We start from the raw sequence: 18,937 nt of genomic DNA on the forward strand, positions 1-18,937 counted from the left end.
GAGTGTGGGATAGGGGGGGGTGAGAGGTGATGGTGGGGGGGGGTGAGAGGTATTAACTGGTTGGTATCTGACCCAGCTAAAACCTCTACATCCGCGAGCCACCCGACCAGGGGCAATAACCCCCAACAAACTCAACAGAGTCCGGAAACAACAAGAGAGAGGGGGAAAGAGGGCAAAGACGGAGAGGAAACAAGAGCTTTGATCTTCCCCTCGTTTCGGCACATACACGTACACAGGACGCATAGCTCTCTGTGCCTTTCTCGCCCGCCGGACCCTCTTCAAAGTTCGGCTACGACGACGAAAGGTATAGGGAAGCTCTTTGATTTAGTCACATGATCATGCCCCCTCCGCGGCAAAGTGGGGTGGACGAGAAGAAAGAAAAGGAACAAGACGACGTGCACTTTCCCAGGATATATAGGCTGCTAGCTCTCTTCCAATAAACAGTTGAGGTGACTGGTACTATATATGAATATAGGCATATAAACCAACCATGTGAATGGGGGATATATATGGGCTATATAGATATATAGTGTATCTAGCGGTGAGTAGCTCTCCTCTTGTTTTCTGGGGGGGGGTGTTGTTGTAGCCATGCTGATGCTCTAGTCTCTCAGGCGCTGGGGGTGAGGAGACGGCGACAGATTGGGGGGGGGGGGGGGGGGGGGGGGGGGGGGGGCGGGCTGTTGGGCTTCTCTCTGTCAAACAGGTGAGCACGTTTGCAGGGTTTCAGGTTAGGTCGCACTCAGGGGAGAAAGTAGGGGGTCCAGCGATCTGTCCAGCGGGCTGCAAGGGGGTCTGGAGTCCCTAGCCCAGGTACCACTGCAGAACAGCGAGAAGGACAGAGGGAGAGAAGAAGAGCATACATTTCAGATGAAGTTCATTTAAGCAGACAGTAAGTCCTATTGTTATGTCCGAGTCTGATACGTCAGCCCGCGCAGTTCCTTTTTCTCAAGAGTCGTTGCTCTCTCTCTACTTAGTACCTAGTTGCCATGGTGTTCCTATACTCTCCAGCCAGCCAGCCAGTCACATTGTGCCTTCTTCTCTGAACAATTTCAGCCATGAAATTCAGCCCTACATGATCAAATAGCAACACCCACTGGATTCTCCAATTACATCAAATGAACTACAGGACAAAATACAAACCCTCCAACCCAAAAATACCTATGGGGTTGATGGTATCCTAAATGAAATGATAAAATATACAGACCACAAATCCCAATTGGCTATACTTAAACTCTTTAACATCATCCTCAACTATGGCATATTCCCCAATATTTGGAACAAAGGACTGATCACCCCAATCCACAAAATTGGAGACAAATTTGACCCAAATAACTACCATGGGGTATGCGTCAACAGCAACCTTGGGAAAATCCTCTGCATCATCATTAACAGTCGACTCGTACATTTCCTCGGTGCAAACAATGTACTGAACAAATGTCAAATTGGCTTTTTACCAAATTACTGTACGCCAGACCACGTATTCACCACGCACACACTAATTGACAAACAAACAAACTAAAACAGAGGCAAAGTCTTCTCATGCTTTGTTGATTTAAAAAAAGCTTTCGACTCAATTTGGCATGAAGGCCTGCTATACAAATTGATGGTGTTGGGGGAAAAACATACAACATTATAAAATCCATGTACACAAACAACAAGTGTGCGGTTAAAATTGGCAAAAACAAACATTTCTTTCCACAGGGCCGGGGGGGTGAGACAGGGATGCAGCTTAAGCCCCACCCTCTTCAATATATATATATATATATATCAACGAATTGGCAAGGGCACTACAACAGTCAGCAGCACCCTACTAGAAACTGAAATCAAATGTCTACTGTTTGCTGATGATCTGGTGCTTCTGTCCCCAACCAAGGAGGGCCTGCACCTAGATCTTCTGCACATATTCTGTCAGACCTGGGCCCTGACAGTAAATCTTAGTAATACAAAAATAATGGGTGTTCCAAAAAAGGTCCACGAATACAAATTCCATCATCTCGACACCGTTGCCCTAGAACACACAAAAAACTATACAGTTGTTGCCAAAAGTTTTGAGAATGACACAAATATAAATTTTCACAAAGTCTGCTGCCTCAGTTTGTATGATGGTAATTGGCATATACTCCAGAATGTTATGAAGAGTGATCAGATGAATTGCAATTAATGAACTGAATCCCCCCAAAACATTTCCACTGCATTTCAGTCCTGCCACAAAAGGACCAGCTGACATCATGTCAGTGATTCTCTCGTTAACACAGGTGTGAAGGAAGGAAACAAAAGGAAACGATTCCCAAACCTTCCATAACAAAGCCATTACCTACAGAGAAATTAACCTGGAGAAGAGCCCCCTAAGCAAGCTGGTCCTGGGGCTCTGTTCAAAAACACAAACAGACCCCACAGAGTCCCAGGACAGCAACACAATTAGACCCAACCAAATCATGAGAAAACAAAAATATAATGACTTAACACATTGTAAAAAATTTACAAAAAAAGAGAAAACTAGAATGCTATTTGGCCCTAAACAGAGAGTACACAGTGGCAGAATACCTGACCACTGCGACTGACCCAAAATTAAGGAAATCTTTGACTATGTACAGACTCAGTGAGCATAACCTTGCTATTGAGAAAGGCAGCCGAAGGCAGACCTGACTCCCAAGAGAAGACAGGCTATGTGCACCCTGCTCATTTTGTGGGCAGTGTGCGCATAACCTCCTGCCAAATGTATGACCATATTAGAGACACATATTTCCCTCAGATTACACAGACCCACAAAGAACACGAAAACAAATCCAATTTTGATAAACTCCCATATCTATTAGGTGAAATACCACAGTGTGCAATCACAACAGCAACATTTGTGACCTGTTGTCACAAGAAAATTGTAACCAGTGAAGAACAAAACACCATTGTAAATACAACCTATATTTATTTATTTTCACTTTTATACTTGAACTATTTGCACATCCTCACAACACTGTATATAGACATAATATGACATTTGAAATGTTTTATTGTTTATTCTACTTTTGTTTATTATCTATTTCACTTGCTTTGGCAATGTAAACATATATTGCCCATGCCAATAAAGCCCCTTACATTGAATCGAGTGTGTGTAGTGGTGGTGTTTACATCCTTCAGTGAAATGCCATATTTATTGCTCTCTCCATTGTTCACGTTTCCAGTGAGCAAGCGCCCTGACACCTCTCCCTCCGTTCCTCTCTCTCTCTCTCTTTCCCTTCTCCCCCTCTTCTCAACTTCCCTCCTCCCTGCCCCAAGTTGAAGCTCATGCTACCATTAGCAAGACCCGGCCCATGGATACCTCCCTGTGTATCCCGCTTTCTCCCTCTCTTCCCTCACTCGGCCTCTTTCTCCCTCTCTTCCCTCACTCGGCCTCTTTCTCCCTCTCTTCCCTGACTCGGCCTCTTTCTCCCTCTCTTCCCTCACTAGGCCTCTTTCTCCCTCTCTTCCCTCACTCGGCCTCTTTCTCCCTCTCTTCCCTGACTCGGCCTCTTTCTCCCTCTCTTCCCTGACTCGGCCTCTTTCTCCCTCTCTTCCCTGACTCGGCCTCTTTCTCCCTCTCTTCCCTCACTCGGCCTATTTCTCCCTCTCTTCCCTCACTCGGCCTCTTTCTCCCTCTCTTCCCTCACTCGGCCTCTTTCTCCCTCTCTTCCCTCACTCGGCCTCTTTCTCCCTCTCTTCCCTGACTCGGCCTCTTTCTCCCTCTCTTCCCTGACTCGGCCTCTTTCTCCCTCTCTTCCCTGACTCGGCCTCTTTCTCCCTCTCTTCCCTCACTCGGCCTCTTTCTCCCTCTCTTCCCTCACTCGGCCTCTTTCTCCCTCTCTTCCCTCACTCGGCCTCTTTCTCCCTCTCTTCCCTCACTCGGCCTCTTTCTCCCTCTCTCTCAGTTCTCCTCACTCCTCCTCCCCTGTCCCGCTGTGTTCTCCCTTGTCACTGTTCCGTGAGTTCGGAGCAGCCAGACGCTGCCGCAGACACTGTGCTACTGATTCAGAGGGAGCTCAGACACACACACACACAACGTGAAAACACACACACACATGCACTCTGATACACATGCACGAAAGCAAACAATATGAGCAAATAACAGACTAGCGTCTCTCCTTTTTGGTTCACTTACACGTGTACTCAAAACACAATGAATGAAATCATCTTGAACATGAAGTATTCCATATAGCGGAAAGAAGCATCAAACTAAGTCATGAGACTAGAGGGGTGAAAGGACCCAAGGCTAAAACGAAAGGCCTGGTGTTTCAAATGAAGGCATTGTTATAGTGTGTGCTTGTGCGTTGTGTATATTATGTGTGTGGTGTCTGTCCTGTGCGTTGTGTATGTTATGTGTGTGGTGTCTGTCCTGTGCGTTGTGTGTATTATGTGTGTGGTGTCTGTCCTGTGCGTTGTGTGTATTATGTGTGTGGTGTCTGTCCTGTGCGTTGTGTATGTTATGTGTGTGGTGTCTGTCCTGTGCGTTGTGTATGTTATGTGTGTGGTGTCTGTCCTGTGCGTTGTGTATATTATGTGTGTGGTGTCTGTCCTGTGCGTTGTGTATGTTATGTGTGTGGTGTCTGTCCTGTGCGTTGTGTATGTTATGTGTGTGGTGTCTGTCCTGTGCGTTGTGTATGTTATGTGTGTGGTGTCTGTCCTGTGCGTTGTGTATGTTATGTGTGTGGTGTCTGTCCTGTGCGTTGTGTATATTATGTGTGTGGTGTCTGTCCTGTGCGTTGTGTATATTATGTGTGTGGTGTCTGTCCTGTGCGTTGTGTATGTTATGTGTGTGGTGTCTGTCCTGTGCGTTGTGTATGTTATGTGTGTGGTGTCTGTCCTGTGCGTTGTGTATGTTATGTGTGTGGTGTCTGTCCTGTGCGTTGTGTATGTTATGTGTGTGGTGTCTGTCCTGTGCGTTGTGTATGTTATGTGTGTGGTGTCTGTCCTGTGCGTTGTGTATATTATGTGTGTGGTGTCTGTCCTGTGCGTTGTGTATGTTATGTGTGTGGTGTCTGTCCTGTGCGTTGTGTATGTTATGTGTGTGGTGTCTGTCCTGTGCGTTGTGTATGTTATGTGTGTGGTGTCTGTCCTGTGCGTTGTGTATGTTATGTGTGTGGTGTCTGTCCTGTGCGTTGTGTATGTTATGTGTGTGGTGTCTGTCCTGTGCGTTGTGTATGTTATGTGTGTGGTGTCTGTCCTGTGCGTTGTGTATGTTATGTGTGTGGTGTCTGTCCTGTGCGTTGTGTATATTATGTGTGTGGTGTCTGTCCTGTGCGTTGTGTGTGTGCTCCTGCACGTTGCTAGCCGCTCTTTTCCTGCCCGCCCAGGCCTGTGAGTGTGCTGGCTCGTGACTCGTTGAAATTCTACTGCCGGGCCCGCGCACGCTGCTGCTCGGCGGCAGAGAAGACTGGAAGGTTAGTTTTTAATCAATACAAGTTGCTGACGCTAGGACTTTCTGCCTCGCTCACTCTCTCTCTCTCTCTCTCTGCAGTGCAGCTCCTTCCCTCCCCCCATCCTTGTCTACTAGTAACTTTGTGTGTGTGTGTGTGTGTGTGTGTGTGTGTGTGTGTGTGTGTGTGTGTGTGTGTGTGTGTGTGGACAGTGGGGTAGTGTTACCACACAGTGGGCTGGTGCTGGTACTTGTGATTTAGAATACAAATACTCAGACACTGTCAGGGCACAGTACTACAAGCACAGAATGATTGAAAAAAATGGGGATGAGAGAGAGGGGGGGGGGGGTGAGAGAGCGAAGGATGACGAAAGAAAGCAAGAAACACACACACAAGTAGCAGACGGACACGTTCAATTGATTACCAGTGTGTGTCTTGTTAGTAGAACCAGAGGAAGATGTTATTGGGGACATGTGTTGCTCTGTTAGGCTAGACTGGGGTGGTTGGAGCTGGAACTGGTGCCCCAGGGCTCCACTATAACTCTAACCATTACACTGTGGTGTGTTCCAGTGCCCATAGGAATGCCCACCAGATGCCCGGCCGGGGATGAGCAATGCCATGTGTTGTGGGGCCCGAGCGGGCACAGGGAGGTGGGGCGAGAAATGGCCCTTTGTGACCCCCCATGTGCCACTAGTGACCGCACACACATGGGCAAACACACACATAGGCATGTACGTACACACACACAGAGATAGAGAAAGAGGGAGGGACTCCTCTGTGCCCGCTGTCCGTCGTGAGGGAGGCGAATAAAAGCAACGTTGTTTTTATTCGGTGGTCTGACGGAACACAAACTGGCGAGGAGCTCCACCGCAGGCAAGACCATACTTCAGTCATTCTCTCGTCCCCTCCATCCTTCGCCCTCTCTCTTTCACTCAATCCATGCCCCTCTCTTTCTCCCTCCCGTCTCTCTCTTTCCGTCCCTCTCTCCCTCCCTTTCTCTCCCTGAATGAGACATTAGACTGTAAAGACACAGACCTGGGTGTTTCTGCCACTCAGACACAGAGAGTGTTTGGAGATCTACAGGTATGTTGTGTGGTTACAGCCTGGGCCCAGATTCACAAAAACGGAAGAAGCTTCTAATGAAAAAATGTGCAATTCGTAAGTGCAATTCCTTAACAATATCTTAAGTTTGAATGATTTTCCTACGAACTTCTGAAATATATTCTTACAAATCTTCTTAAGATGTGTGTTGCTAGGCAACCGTTTTAGCTAGTTGTCTAGCTAGCAATGACAATCATGTTAGCATATTTCATACTGAGATTACTGTTCTAAAACATGTTCTTGGGTTTAAAATAATCAATACTGAAACTTTCAGATTAATTTTGTGAGTGAATTAAACATGTTAAATTGCTTTCATGAGCTTTTTCTCTCACTGCCCTTAGTTTGAATTTTTTGGTTTTATTATTTAACCAGGCAAGTCAGTTAAGAACAAATTCTTATTTACAATGACGGCCTACCCCGGCCAAACCCGGACGACGCTGGGCCAATCGTGCACCGCCCAATGGGACTCCCAATCACGGCCGGATGTGATACAGCCTGGATTCGAACCAGAGACTGAGAGTGACGCCTCTTGAACTGGGATGCAGTGCCTTAGACCGCTGCGCCACTCGAGAGTCCAGTTTAAGACAAAGGTTCAGCTGTCTTGGAATTAAGAACATTTGCAATACCTTTATTTTCAAGAATCTGACTTCTTCTTAACATTTTGCTTAAGGAGAAACATAAGAAAAAGCACGAGAACATTTCCAAGAACCTTTTTGAGGAATAGCAACTTTGCTTAACTTCCTTCTTAAGTCTATAGTTAAGGAAAAAATGGCAGTTAAGAAGAGATTTCTTCTTAAGAAGGTTTTTGTGAATCTGTGCCCTGCTCTTTTTTCAGGACATTCTTTCTACCTCCAATCTGGGGCTAGATAGATAGAAATCACACAACCAGACCAGTAAAAAGTGGTGGTGGTGGTGAGGGCAACTATTTAATAGGAGAGACAGCGAGAAGGGACGACAGAAAGAAAAAGAAAAAAATTAAAAAGAGAGAGAGGGAGACCTAGTCCCAGGGTTGGAACAGTAAATAACACACAGGCCCAGGGAGAGAGAAAGGTGGGGATTCCAACCCTCACACTCTAGCTCTGCAGCTGTTTGCTCCGGGGCTGTCTGTGTGTGCGCGCGCGTATCGGTGTGCGTGAGTGTGTGCACAGTACGACGCTAGCAGCAGGTAACAGACAGCCGCTCTGCGCTCATCTGTCTGGGTGTCCTATCTGAACGCCTTCAAGGTGAAGCTGGTTTTATATGGATGGGTTGGTGCACACACACACGCACAGACTGACAGACACACACACACTTGAGTCATCGAGTCAAGCATGGCGCAGTGTGGAGCGAGAGAGAAGCAGAGGAGAGAGGGGGAGTTAGGAGGAAGGACACACACCCGGGGAAAGAGTGTGGTGTGGGATCTTGGCCTGTTCCTTTAAACTCCCTTTCAATGGAACCAGTAATCTCATCACGTGGAGAAGTGCTGACTCAGGCCGCCGGGTAAAGTGCCTGCAGATGAGTGTCATCTCAGAGGAGTTCAGCCTCATGTAATGCAAACCAGCTCCCAGCACCCAGAGTGGTGCACTGATGAAACCACCTCTCCCTCGCGCCCCACATCCCTTCCCTCTACCCCTCTATTCCACCTCTCCCTCGCGCCCCACATCCCTTCCCTCTACCCCTCTATTCCACCTCTCCCTCGCGCCCCACATCCCTTCCCTCTACCCCTCTATTCCACCTCTCCCTCGCGCCCCACATCCCTTCCCTCTACCCCTCTATTCCACCTCTCCCTCGCGCCCCACATCCCTTCCCTCTACCCCTCTATTCCACCTCTCCCTCGCGCCCCACATCCCTTCCCTCTACCCCTCTATTCCACCTCTCCCTCACACCCCACATCCCTTCCCTCTACCCCTCTATTCCACCTCTCCCTCGCGCCCCACATCCCTTCCCTCTACCCCTCTATTCCACCTCTCCCTCGCGCCCCACATCCCTTCCCTCTACCCCTCTATTCCACCTCTCCCTCGCGCCCCACATCCCTTCCCTCTACCCCTCTATTCCCCCTCTACCCTCTCCGCCACCAGCCTCTTCTCTGCCAGCCCCGCCATTCTTTCCACCACTGTTTCCATCTCACTCATTCTACCTCCGTCTTCCCCTCTCTCCATCTCATCCCTTCTCTCCCCCCCCCCCCCCAGCCTCCACATCTCCCTCTACCCATTCATCTCCCCTCGGTCTCCCCTCCCCACTCGCTCTTCCCGTCTCTGTCCTTTCCTCTCCCTCCATCATTTACAGCTCCCTGAGGGATGAGCAGACACTCACCCTGCTGACTTATTTACACGCACACCTATCAGCATACTACAACACACTACACCTTACACTATGCCCGCGTTCCAAATGGCACCCTGTTCCCTTTATAGGGCACTACTTTTGACCTACTACCAGAGTATCCTGTGGGTCTCGTTCAGTGCACGCTAGAACCAACACCTCAAACTAGCTGACTATCAGTGAAATGACTAGTGTTGCAATGCTTCGTCATTAGCATTATTAGCAGCGTTAGCTATTCCTGGTCTGTGGATGCTGTAATATTAATGCCCCTACAGTTGCATTGATGAGTGATAGGTGGCTGTCTTAGACAACCCTATCAGGTCTGCTTATAAGAATACGCATCATAATTACTGTGGGAGAGTAGACAAGTCAGAGCATCTCCCCCTGCTGGTTCAACCAGGTAATGACCCACCCCCCAAAAAATCTAGATATTTACATAGTGACTCCTAACATGACTTTACACATGACACGCTGATTATGTTTATGGTAGCCCCAAAATAAACAATTTAAAGGGCGCAAACCTGTAACTTTCATACACATTTATCCCCTCAGTTTAAGTGTAGGGGCAGCCCTTAAGACTGGAAAACAGAAAGCTACAGATTGCACCTTTAATTCGTCCCCCCCAAACGTGTACTAATGTCCTATATTCAGAGAGAAGTGGCTGTGAGGCGACTGTCTGTGTGTGTGCCACCACAATGATGCTGGCTGGTGTTTGTGGGCCATCGCAGTAGACAAATTGACACAGAGTACAAGAGCCTATTAAAGGTCTTATCTGTCTGTTCTGTTCTGCTTGCCCTTTATATAGAGGGAATTAAAGGACTGGGCAGCCAGGGATACGGTCTCCGCTGCTCCAATTTACTGACCCCACACACACACACACACACACAAAAGCAGATGCACACACACACACACACACACGGCAAAGACAAAAGGGCTAGGCTTGGCAAACACATACACACCACGGGAAGGGGTCCGCACACAAACGCACACACGTACTTGCATGCATACTCTCTACATCCCGCTACACACTCCTATATCCAAAACTATAAAACTCCTTCTCTGATTGGAAACATTGCTTATGAATCTGAACTTCATCCCAGACCTATTGACACTATACATGAGGCACTTCATCAAGCCACTGCAGTCTATCCAACTGTAGACGACGGATGTGTGTGTGTGTGTGTTTGTGAATTTTAGCCAGCGTGAAACGTACGTGAAGTTTACTTAACCCTTTGTCTCTCCTTTGCAGGGCTGTGTGACTTGTCTGAGGAGTGGCGTTACTATGGGACTGGGGCTGTGTGTGTGTACCAATGTCTTTGTTGGATTAGCCTGGGGGTAAGAGGGTAAGGAGAGGAGGACAAGTCTGTGTGTGTGTGTGTGTATGTATGTTGTATATAGGGGGCGTATATGTCTACCCAGGATGACAAGGGGCGGGCCGTGTGTGTCTGGTGTGTGAGAACTGTATGATAGACGGGCAGAGAGCAGGGCATCACGGGGTCCTCGGTGTGGTGCTAAGCCCCGCGGTCTCAGGGCTCCCATGGTAGCCTCCACCCACCCCCCTACACTGCACTGACCCGCGGGCACTGTGCCCATCAAACACACACACACACACACACACACACACACACACACACACACACACACACACACACACACACACACACACACACACACACACACACACACACACACTCTTTATTAGGCTTTGCTTTAACACCTATCGCTCTTCTTTCATTGGCATTGCCTTCATCACCCCAAACTCACTCTCCCAAAAAGCTGCCAATGAGAGAGGGGGAAAGGGGGGTAGGAGGTATGGAGAGTGGGCACAGGCACACAAACAACGGCCCCTCAATCAACCGTCCCGACTGTACCCCCCTTTCCGTTTCCATGGCGAGCGGACTGGGAATGTTTACTGTTACAGTCACATCTCTCTCTCCCACTCTCCCTCCATCAATCCCTTCTTCCCTCTATCCCTTTCTCTCTCTCTACAATGGCCGCCATGGGTAACTTTTGTCCCCGGAGCCGCGGGGAGGTTTTGAAACTAGGAGCCGAGTGTTGGGTGTGTGTGTGTGTGTGTGTGTGTGTGAGGGTGTGTGAGAGACAAGTTCCCGCTGTGGGGGTCACACACTTTAATATAGCGAAGCCCTCTCTGTCCATCTCGAGCGTTTTTATGTCTGGGGCTTTAATATTGCGGCTCTATCAGACGACCCGCCCCCCACAGACAAAATTGACATTGACGGAACGCACGGCAGAGGGAAAATGGCCGCTTGCACATAGAGCCGCTAGTGGTCCAGTGGCTCGGCCTCTACGGGCATTTCTATGGGCATCTGAAGAACAGAGAGATTGCAACAGAGCTACAGCTGTGGCGAGAGAGCCTAGCTCTGCCCGTTAATGTTGAAGTCAATGAGAATATCCTTTTCTACCTTTTAGCAGGCCCTTTGTCATTCCGCAATAAAACAGGTTATGTATTAGATAAGACACTGTGTCCACTTAAGATTCCATGGCTCTTATGGTAAGAGTGGGGGAGTTAAAACCAATATCCCATACCATCATGACCACCTAATCATCACCAAGTGCGCTGAGCTTTCTGGCGAAAAATGGCGTCCTGAATACATACTCAAACAATGGCTCACAAACACCCAGATGGGGAGTGTGTGTGTGTGTGTGCGTGTGGGTATGCGTTTGTTCGAGAAACAGGCCTCAGAGTCCCAGTCCTCAGCGCCAGGCCAAATTAATAATGCGCAGAGCGCCGGATTGGCAGGCCTGAGCAAACACAGATAGATGTGCAGATTGGGCTGGAGGCTTAGTGGATAACCCCAGTGGGATAAGGAGAGAGCGAGGGAGAGAGAAAGAGAAAAGGGAGAGAGAGAGAGAGAGAGCACGGGAGAGAGGAAAAAAATTACAGAAAGAAAGAGAAAGAGAGGAGGGAGAGAGAGAGAGAGGCCGGGATGAATAAATAGATAAATAAATAAACACAAACAATAAATAACAGCAGCAGCCACTCGGCTAACCTCCCCTCCCTCCCTCCCTTCCTCTCTCCCTCCCTCCCTTCCTCTCTCCCACCCTCCTCTCTGGCGTTTATGACAAACACCTGCCTCCTCTCTTCCAGGGGGAAGTGTGTGTCTTGCGGCCTGTGACAGAGTCAATAAATCGACGGCCCCGCTCGCTGAGGGCCGCAGACGCGCCGCTTTGACACACACACACACACACACACACACACACACACACACACACACACACACACACACACACACACACACACACACACACACACACACACACACACACACACACACACACACACACGTCATCATTCCTTGACTTCTCTCCACCCTCTTCCCATCCCGCTTTTCTTTTCTCTGGCAGTGAGTCTGTCCTCTGTGGGTTGGTTGTCTGGCTGGATGTAACTTGGCTGATGCACGGTCTCTTGTGTATTGTAAGAGCTGGTTTCTCAGTTATGGTGCTGGAGCTGGTTAAGTAACGGTGTATACTGGTCTGTCTGGTTTGTGTGTACTGGTATATGATGGTATGTGAGTGCAGAAACTGGTTTCAGTGTACTTGTGTGTAGTGATGCGAACTACTGTGTAGTGATGTTTAGTAGTGTGTAGTGATGTGAACTAGTGTGTACTAGCGTGTAGTGACATTTAGTAGTGTGTAGTGAGGTGAACTAGTGTGTCGTAATGTGTACTAGTGTGCAGGGATGTGAACTAGTGTGTAGTGCTCTGTGTGTGTGTGTGTGTGTGTGAATATGCGCAGTGGTCAGTGTCTAGAGAGGGGGTCTCAGTCAGGGCCACACCAATTACAATCACCATAAATCACCTCTGGAATAAGTCCCCGTCCAGCCTAGACACTACTACTAGTACACACACACACACACACACACACACACACACACACACACACACACACACACACACACACACACACACACACACACACACACACACACACACACACACACACACACACACACACACACACACACACACTAGTCACCAAGTGTTAGCTTATCACACAGCTCCCTTGGGAACAGAAGCTACAGTATGTAGTGTGTGTGTGTAGCAGACAGCAGCCGTACAACACTGTAGGGTGTGTGGCTCACCTGGGGCTGCTGAGGGATATTTACAAAGCTGGGGTCTCGGGGGCCCACACTGACGAAGCGCTGGGCTGGGGACGTGCTCGGTGTGGAGTAGGCTGCAACGGGTCAGAAAGGTAGAGAAAGTCATGCCTCGGTCATCTATTGAGATAGAGAAGGTGAGTGCTTGCTATTTCCAAAAGGAGGAGGCTAACACAAGTAGCCAGGTGATACGTCTGTCTGCGTGTGTGTGTGTGTGTTTGTGTGTGTGTGTGTGTGTGTTTGTGTGTGTTGGTGTGTGTGTGTTGGTGTGTGTGTGTGTTTGTGTGTGTTGGTATGTGTGTGTAGGTGTGTTTGTGTCCAGTATCCACTCACTTGGCGAGGTGGGGGAGTTGCCCCCTCCCTCGGTGGAGGTGGAAGGTGGTTTGGAGTCTGGCACAGGCAGGGGCACAGGGCGTGCCATGGGGGGCGGAGGTGGAGGGGGCAGCATGGGGGTGGGCAGGAATGGGTTGTGGACCTTCCCCTGACTGCTTCCGTTGGGCTGAAAGAGAGAGAGAGATATAGAGATATATATATATATATATATATATATATATATATATATATATATATATATATATATATATACATACAGAGAGAGAGAGAGAGAGAGAGAGAGAGAGAGAGAGAGAGAGAGAGAGAGAGGGGGGGGGGGGGGGGTAGAGAAAGCGAGACAGAGAATACAAAGTAAAAACCAAGCAACATTGCACCTTCAAAACCTGAACCCACCACAAACGTACTCACACACACACACACACACACACACACACACACACACACACACACACACACACACACACACACACACACACACACACACACATACACACACACACACACACCAAACACGTGCGCGCAAACCTCCCAACAGGTCAGTGCTGTAACCTGTTACGGTATCACTATCAGAGTATCGGTCCTGCTTGTCCTCTAAACAGGCCCTTTGTGTGTGCACGTTCGACGGAGGACACGCGCACATTAAAGCGCTTCTTTGCGAGACACTGCTCAGCAATTTTCCCTGCTCCTGGTCATAAAGAATTCTGCTGCCGTACGCACTTTGCCGTTGATAATCTATTACCAAAACAGTGTGCTGGGGCTAACTCCCTCTCCCTCCCTCTCTCTCTCCATCCCTCTCGCGCTCTCTGAAGCATCAGGGCTAACTCCTCCACTCTCCCTCCTTCTCCTCACAGCCTCTCTATCCCTCTACCCCCCCCCCCTTCTCCATGTCTCTCTTCCCCCTCTCTTTCCTCTCTCTCCCTCCTAATCTATCCATCCCTCTTTCTCTCGCTCTCTCCACCTCCTCCTATCCCACCGTCTCTCGTTGTAGTGTCGGGGCCAGGCTGGAGACAGCAGGCAGTAAGGTCAGCTACCGTGCACTCCAGATTTATGCCTGGAAGGAAGTCACACCGGTGTGTGTGTGGGTCTAAGCGCGTGTGCAAATCAACTCGCCACTTGTATCAGATACGCTAAGTCGTTTGATATAGAATCCCGCGTCATGTTCAGATTTGATCGAGAACAATTCTGTAGCTCTGTTTTTGGTGATTTAATTACTATGAAAAGAGCCAGGTAAGACGGTTAATTGATGGCATTGGATATGTCTGTACCCTTATCCTTTACTGCTATTCAAAGCTAGAAGTTAGTCATGTACTGAGATTGTCGTCACGGCTCACTAAGCCTTTACACACACAGTGCTGTTCTCTGTGTGTGTGTGTGTGTGTGTGTGAGAGTGTGTGTATTGTGGGCAGTAGTACACGGAGAGATGGATTCAGATTAAATGGGCGAATGAAAAGTGTGCATGGGGAAACTGGCTTGGGTATTGATTCAGTGTCTAGACAGAAATATATCAACTATCTAACTGCAGACATCGAGTCAAACCCCCCCAGATACAGACACACACACACACCCACACAAACGCATTCCCACGCAAGTACATATACACACATACAGGCATACGCACGCACACACACACCTCCACTGCAGTGCTCTCTCTTCGACCACTTGTACAGTATTTCCCCCATGGTATTTCTGCATACTTCTAACAGAGAAAAAAATCCCCCATTAGTGTATATATATATATATATGTGTGTGTGTGTGAATGGACCAGCATGAATGTAGAGCACTATAGAGGGAGAAAGAAAACGACAGAAGAATTTAAACAGAAGAATCCAAAAAAAGAAGCAAGAGGCATCGAACAAGTCACGCACCCCAAATGCCACCCTAATCCCTATGGGCCCTGGTCAAAAGTAGTGCACTATCTAGGGCAGAGGTAGGCAACCCTGTTCCTGGAGTGACGCAGGTACTGCAGGATATTGTTCCAACTAGACACCACACCTGACTAACTAAGCTAATTGATCAGTTCAGTGATTTGCCTAAATTCAACAAACGAAGTGCCTGCGGTCCTCCTGGACCAGGGTAGCCTACCCCTGAAATAGTGAATAAAATGCCATTTGGGACACAGCCCAGGTGTTTGTGATATGTATGTACTGTAGAAGGCTCCTTGTTCTTACGTTAAGGAAGCCCACCTGTCCTCCCTGCTGACCAGAGTCGGGGCAGACAAGTTGGACAAACTCCTTGAGGCTCTCCTGGGGATGGTAACGGATGGCCGGGTGGGAGAAGTAGGAGCCGGGCTGCTGGATGATGGGCGACGTGGGGAAGTGGAGGCTCGACGGCGTGGCGTGGGGACTCGCTGTGGACGGGAGAGGTGGGGGGAGACAGCAAGTTTGTCATGTCAGTCAATAAGAGAGCGAAAAAGAGAGAGAGAGAGAGTCTGGTTAGGGAGTAGGCTAGAGAGATGGGAGGATGGAGGAGAGAAGGTGACATCATCTATCACGGTGGGGCTCCATGCACCATAGTTTGTCACACACCATTTAGTATGTCACTTCATACCATACATGTACCGCACATCAACACACGCACATCCAGACACACCCACATAATCACACCCACTAATTCCCAAACAAACAAACGCCAAGACACAAACACAAGCTGGGCTGTGCGTGTGTGTGTGTGTGTGTGTGTGTGTGTGTGTGAGACAGGCCTTTTTGACGTGGTCGTGACAGAGGGCAGGCGGCCCACGGTTCAGATGACAAGACGTCTACGGACCACAATGCCCCTCACTGTCTATCAAAAGGGAGGCGGGCCCTCCATGATTCAACCAAAGGCATACTTTGGGCCGCATTCCTTCACTCGCACAAGGGGAAAATATGGTAACCGTTTACTTGACACTTCTCAACATGATATTTGTCGCAAATTGGTATACAGTCATTGTAATTAGGCAATTTAGGCATTAGTGACATTTGTGATGTCCGCTGATGGCATTTGACTTTGCACTGTCACAACAGAAGTGTCGAGAGCAATTAGTCTGGAGGTGTTGGTGCCAAGTCTTAGTCCATGTATGTTTTGGATGTAGTCACCGATGATACAATTACATATTTCCATCCTCTAAGTTCCAAATCTGTGTGTGTGTGAGCATGAGTGTGTGTGAACACGTGTGTGTGATGTCTGCATGTGAGTGAGAGTCGGTGTGAGAGTGAACGCAAGCATGTGTGTTTGTGTGTGTGTGTGTGTGTGTGAATCATGCGTGTGTCTGTGTGAGTGTGACCGCATGTAGGTTTGTGTGTGTGTTGATCTGCATGTGTGTGTGAGATTCAATGCAAGTGTGCACGCGGGCTCAATGAATCGACTGGCACAGGTCTGCAGCACAGCACTGCACCTGTCCTCTACCCGGATCCCGTGGTATAAACTGACAGTGCTGTAATGGATCGAGGCTTATTAAGTATTTAATTGTAACCAGCACAATCTAATTAGGCTGCTCTTAATAGAGGTAATATTCAGTTATTGGTTATTAGTATAATGCCTGGCTGGGACGTGCAACGACGGGGGAGAGAGAGGGGGTCTTTAAGCCTGTGATGTATTACTGCTGGTTCTCTTAATAAGACTCTCTCTCTCTCTCCGCCACTCTGCCCATTTCCAATATCAGCAACAGAGACAGAGAGAGAGAGAGAGAGGGAGAGAGAGAGAGAGAGAGAGAGAGAGAGAGAGAGAGGGAGAGAAAGATGGTAAACAGAGAGAGAGGGAAAGAGAGAAAACGTACAGCTATTACAGAGACAGAGTAGGATAAAGAGAGATGGTTAACTAAGAAAGAGAGATGGTAAACTTAGTGCGAGAGAGAGAGAAAGAAAGAGAGGGAGAGAGAGGGCAGGGGGAGAAGCAGGGATCGTACAGCTATCGGAGAGAGAGAGAGAGAGATGGTAAGCTGATACTACATAAACATTGTTAAAGCCACAGCTCCCTGCTGCATTAATTCACTTAACTTTGCCGTGATTTATGGCTCTGTCAATAGAGGCTGACTGGAAACTGGGGGGACGCTCCCCCTCCGCCATGCCGCTATGTGGCCATTGTGTTTACAGTAATAATAGAATGGACCACGGCTCTCTCTGGGTGCATCCCAAACGGCACCCTATTCCCTACTTACAGCCTCAATAGAGTCTGACTGGAAACTGGACCCTGGGCAAATATAGTGCACTACATTGTGGATAGGGTGCCATTTGGGAAGCAGACTCCATGCCCTTCCTCGATCACTTTCCAGCCTGAGAGGCTGAGAGACACAGAAGCAGACCCCTCCTTTTCTCTTTTTGGCGTGCCCCGTCTTTTCATATTCCTGCCTTTTGTCTGGGGGGCTGGAATGTTGGACTTTTGAAGTGAGGGGTGGGGTCGGCGGGGGTGTGGGGTGGAGAGACAGGCTACGCGAGGGAGAGACCCTCGCTGTGCACTCCCTGGCTGCGCGAGCACACACACACACACAGACATAATGAGCATGTGAATGGGCACGCACACAGGCGGAAGAGTGGAGTGTCCAGACTCTACAATTGAATTAGCCTTGCTGTGCTGGGTGCTGAGGCAATGCTGCAGAAGCTGCAGGCAGGAGAGAGAACCACACTGACCTCACAGAGGCAGACACACCCATTCACAGGCTGACTCAGTCACTCCCCCTCCTCCCTCTCTCTCTCCCTCTCTCACAGACACACTCTCTCTGTCCCTGTCATCCTCTTGCTCTCTCACTCCATGCCCTCAGGCACCGCTCTCTTTCAGACACCTCTCCCCTGTCCCGTTCCCACCCTCTCTCTACCCCGACTCTCCTCCCTCCTCCTCTTTCCAGCTCACTGGTCTGAGACCTGTTCTCTGGCTCATGGCAATAGGTCATTGCTGAGCCTCCTCACAGACAGGGCAGTACTGGGTACAGTAACCCAGCAGCGCAAAGAGATCCTTTTATCGCCACAGCCTAATTGACAAAACTTAAGTATTGCCAATTTTAATGTTGGCTGCGTTCAAGGAAATGGCACTTACAAATGGAGATCCTTCAAACACCCTCAAACAAGGAAAATGATCCCAATCAAAGGTTTTAACACGTGCTCCACTAAGGCAGTTATTTATCTTCTCATTTTCCCTTGTGGTAAAAAACGATGTGGGTAAAACGAAGCGCAAACTAAAAGTAAGTATCTCGGAGCATCGTAGCACCATTCGGTACAAGGACTCGACGTACCCAGTTGCGGCCCACTAATTTGGAAGCGAATCCCTCTATTTCGTCCCTACGTTATATATCGGCATCAAACATGTCAACCTCCCTAGGAGAGGGGGTAACCTTGACAATTTATTGTTAAAACGAGAGGTTGCCTGGATCTTGAAATGCATTCCAGGTGACTACCTCATGAAGCTGGTAGAGAGAATGCAAAGAGTGTGCGACGCGGTCATTGAGGCAAAGGGTGGCTACTTTGAAGAATCTCAAATATAAAACATATTTTGATTTGTTTTTAAAGACCTTTGCTCCATTCGGTCTCAACCTAGACTTTGATCTGAATCCATTCTTGTGATTATTGTGATTTTGCCTTTCATTGTAAATGTTTGTAGGCCTATGTAGCCAAATTGTATCTATGATCGTATGCTATCCATTCATGCTTTTTATATGTTCTATTTATATACAGTACCAGTCAAAAGTTTTAGAACACCTTAATCATTCCAGGGTTTTTCTTTATTTGACTAT

The 18,937-nt window shown here is 48.5% G+C and overlaps 1 protein-coding gene across 3 annotated transcripts in view; it reads right to left on the bottom strand.

Moving 5' to 3' along the window:
- Window positions 1-685: 685 nt before the first annotated feature.
- The window catches only part of nfia (nuclear factor I/A), a 135,381-nt gene continuing 117,129 nt past the window's right edge, over window positions 686-18,937 (bottom strand). Inside the window, exons 7-11 of one of the 3 annotated variants that reach the window (XM_039002147.1) lie at window positions 15,405-15,583; window positions 14,867-14,932; window positions 13,237-13,402; window positions 12,889-12,980; window positions 686-816 (exon numbers count right to left, since the gene is read on the bottom strand). In XM_039002147.1, the coding sequence (XP_038858075.1) occupies window positions 802-816; window positions 12,889-12,980; window positions 13,237-13,402; window positions 14,867-14,932; window positions 15,405-15,583 (518 nt within the window). In that variant the 3' untranslated portion in view covers window positions 686-801. The remainder of the gene's footprint in view (window positions 817-12,888; window positions 12,981-13,236; window positions 13,403-14,866; window positions 14,933-15,404; window positions 15,584-18,937) is intronic. The other 2 variants (XM_039002149.1, XM_039002148.1) reach the window with 2 other exon arrangements.

The sequence above is a fragment of the Salvelinus namaycush genome, chromosome 10, assembly GCF_016432855.1.
Source record: "Salvelinus namaycush isolate Seneca chromosome 10, SaNama_1.0, whole genome shotgun sequence".
Lineage (NCBI taxonomy): Eukaryota > Metazoa > Chordata > Actinopteri > Salmoniformes > Salmonidae > Salvelinus > Salvelinus namaycush.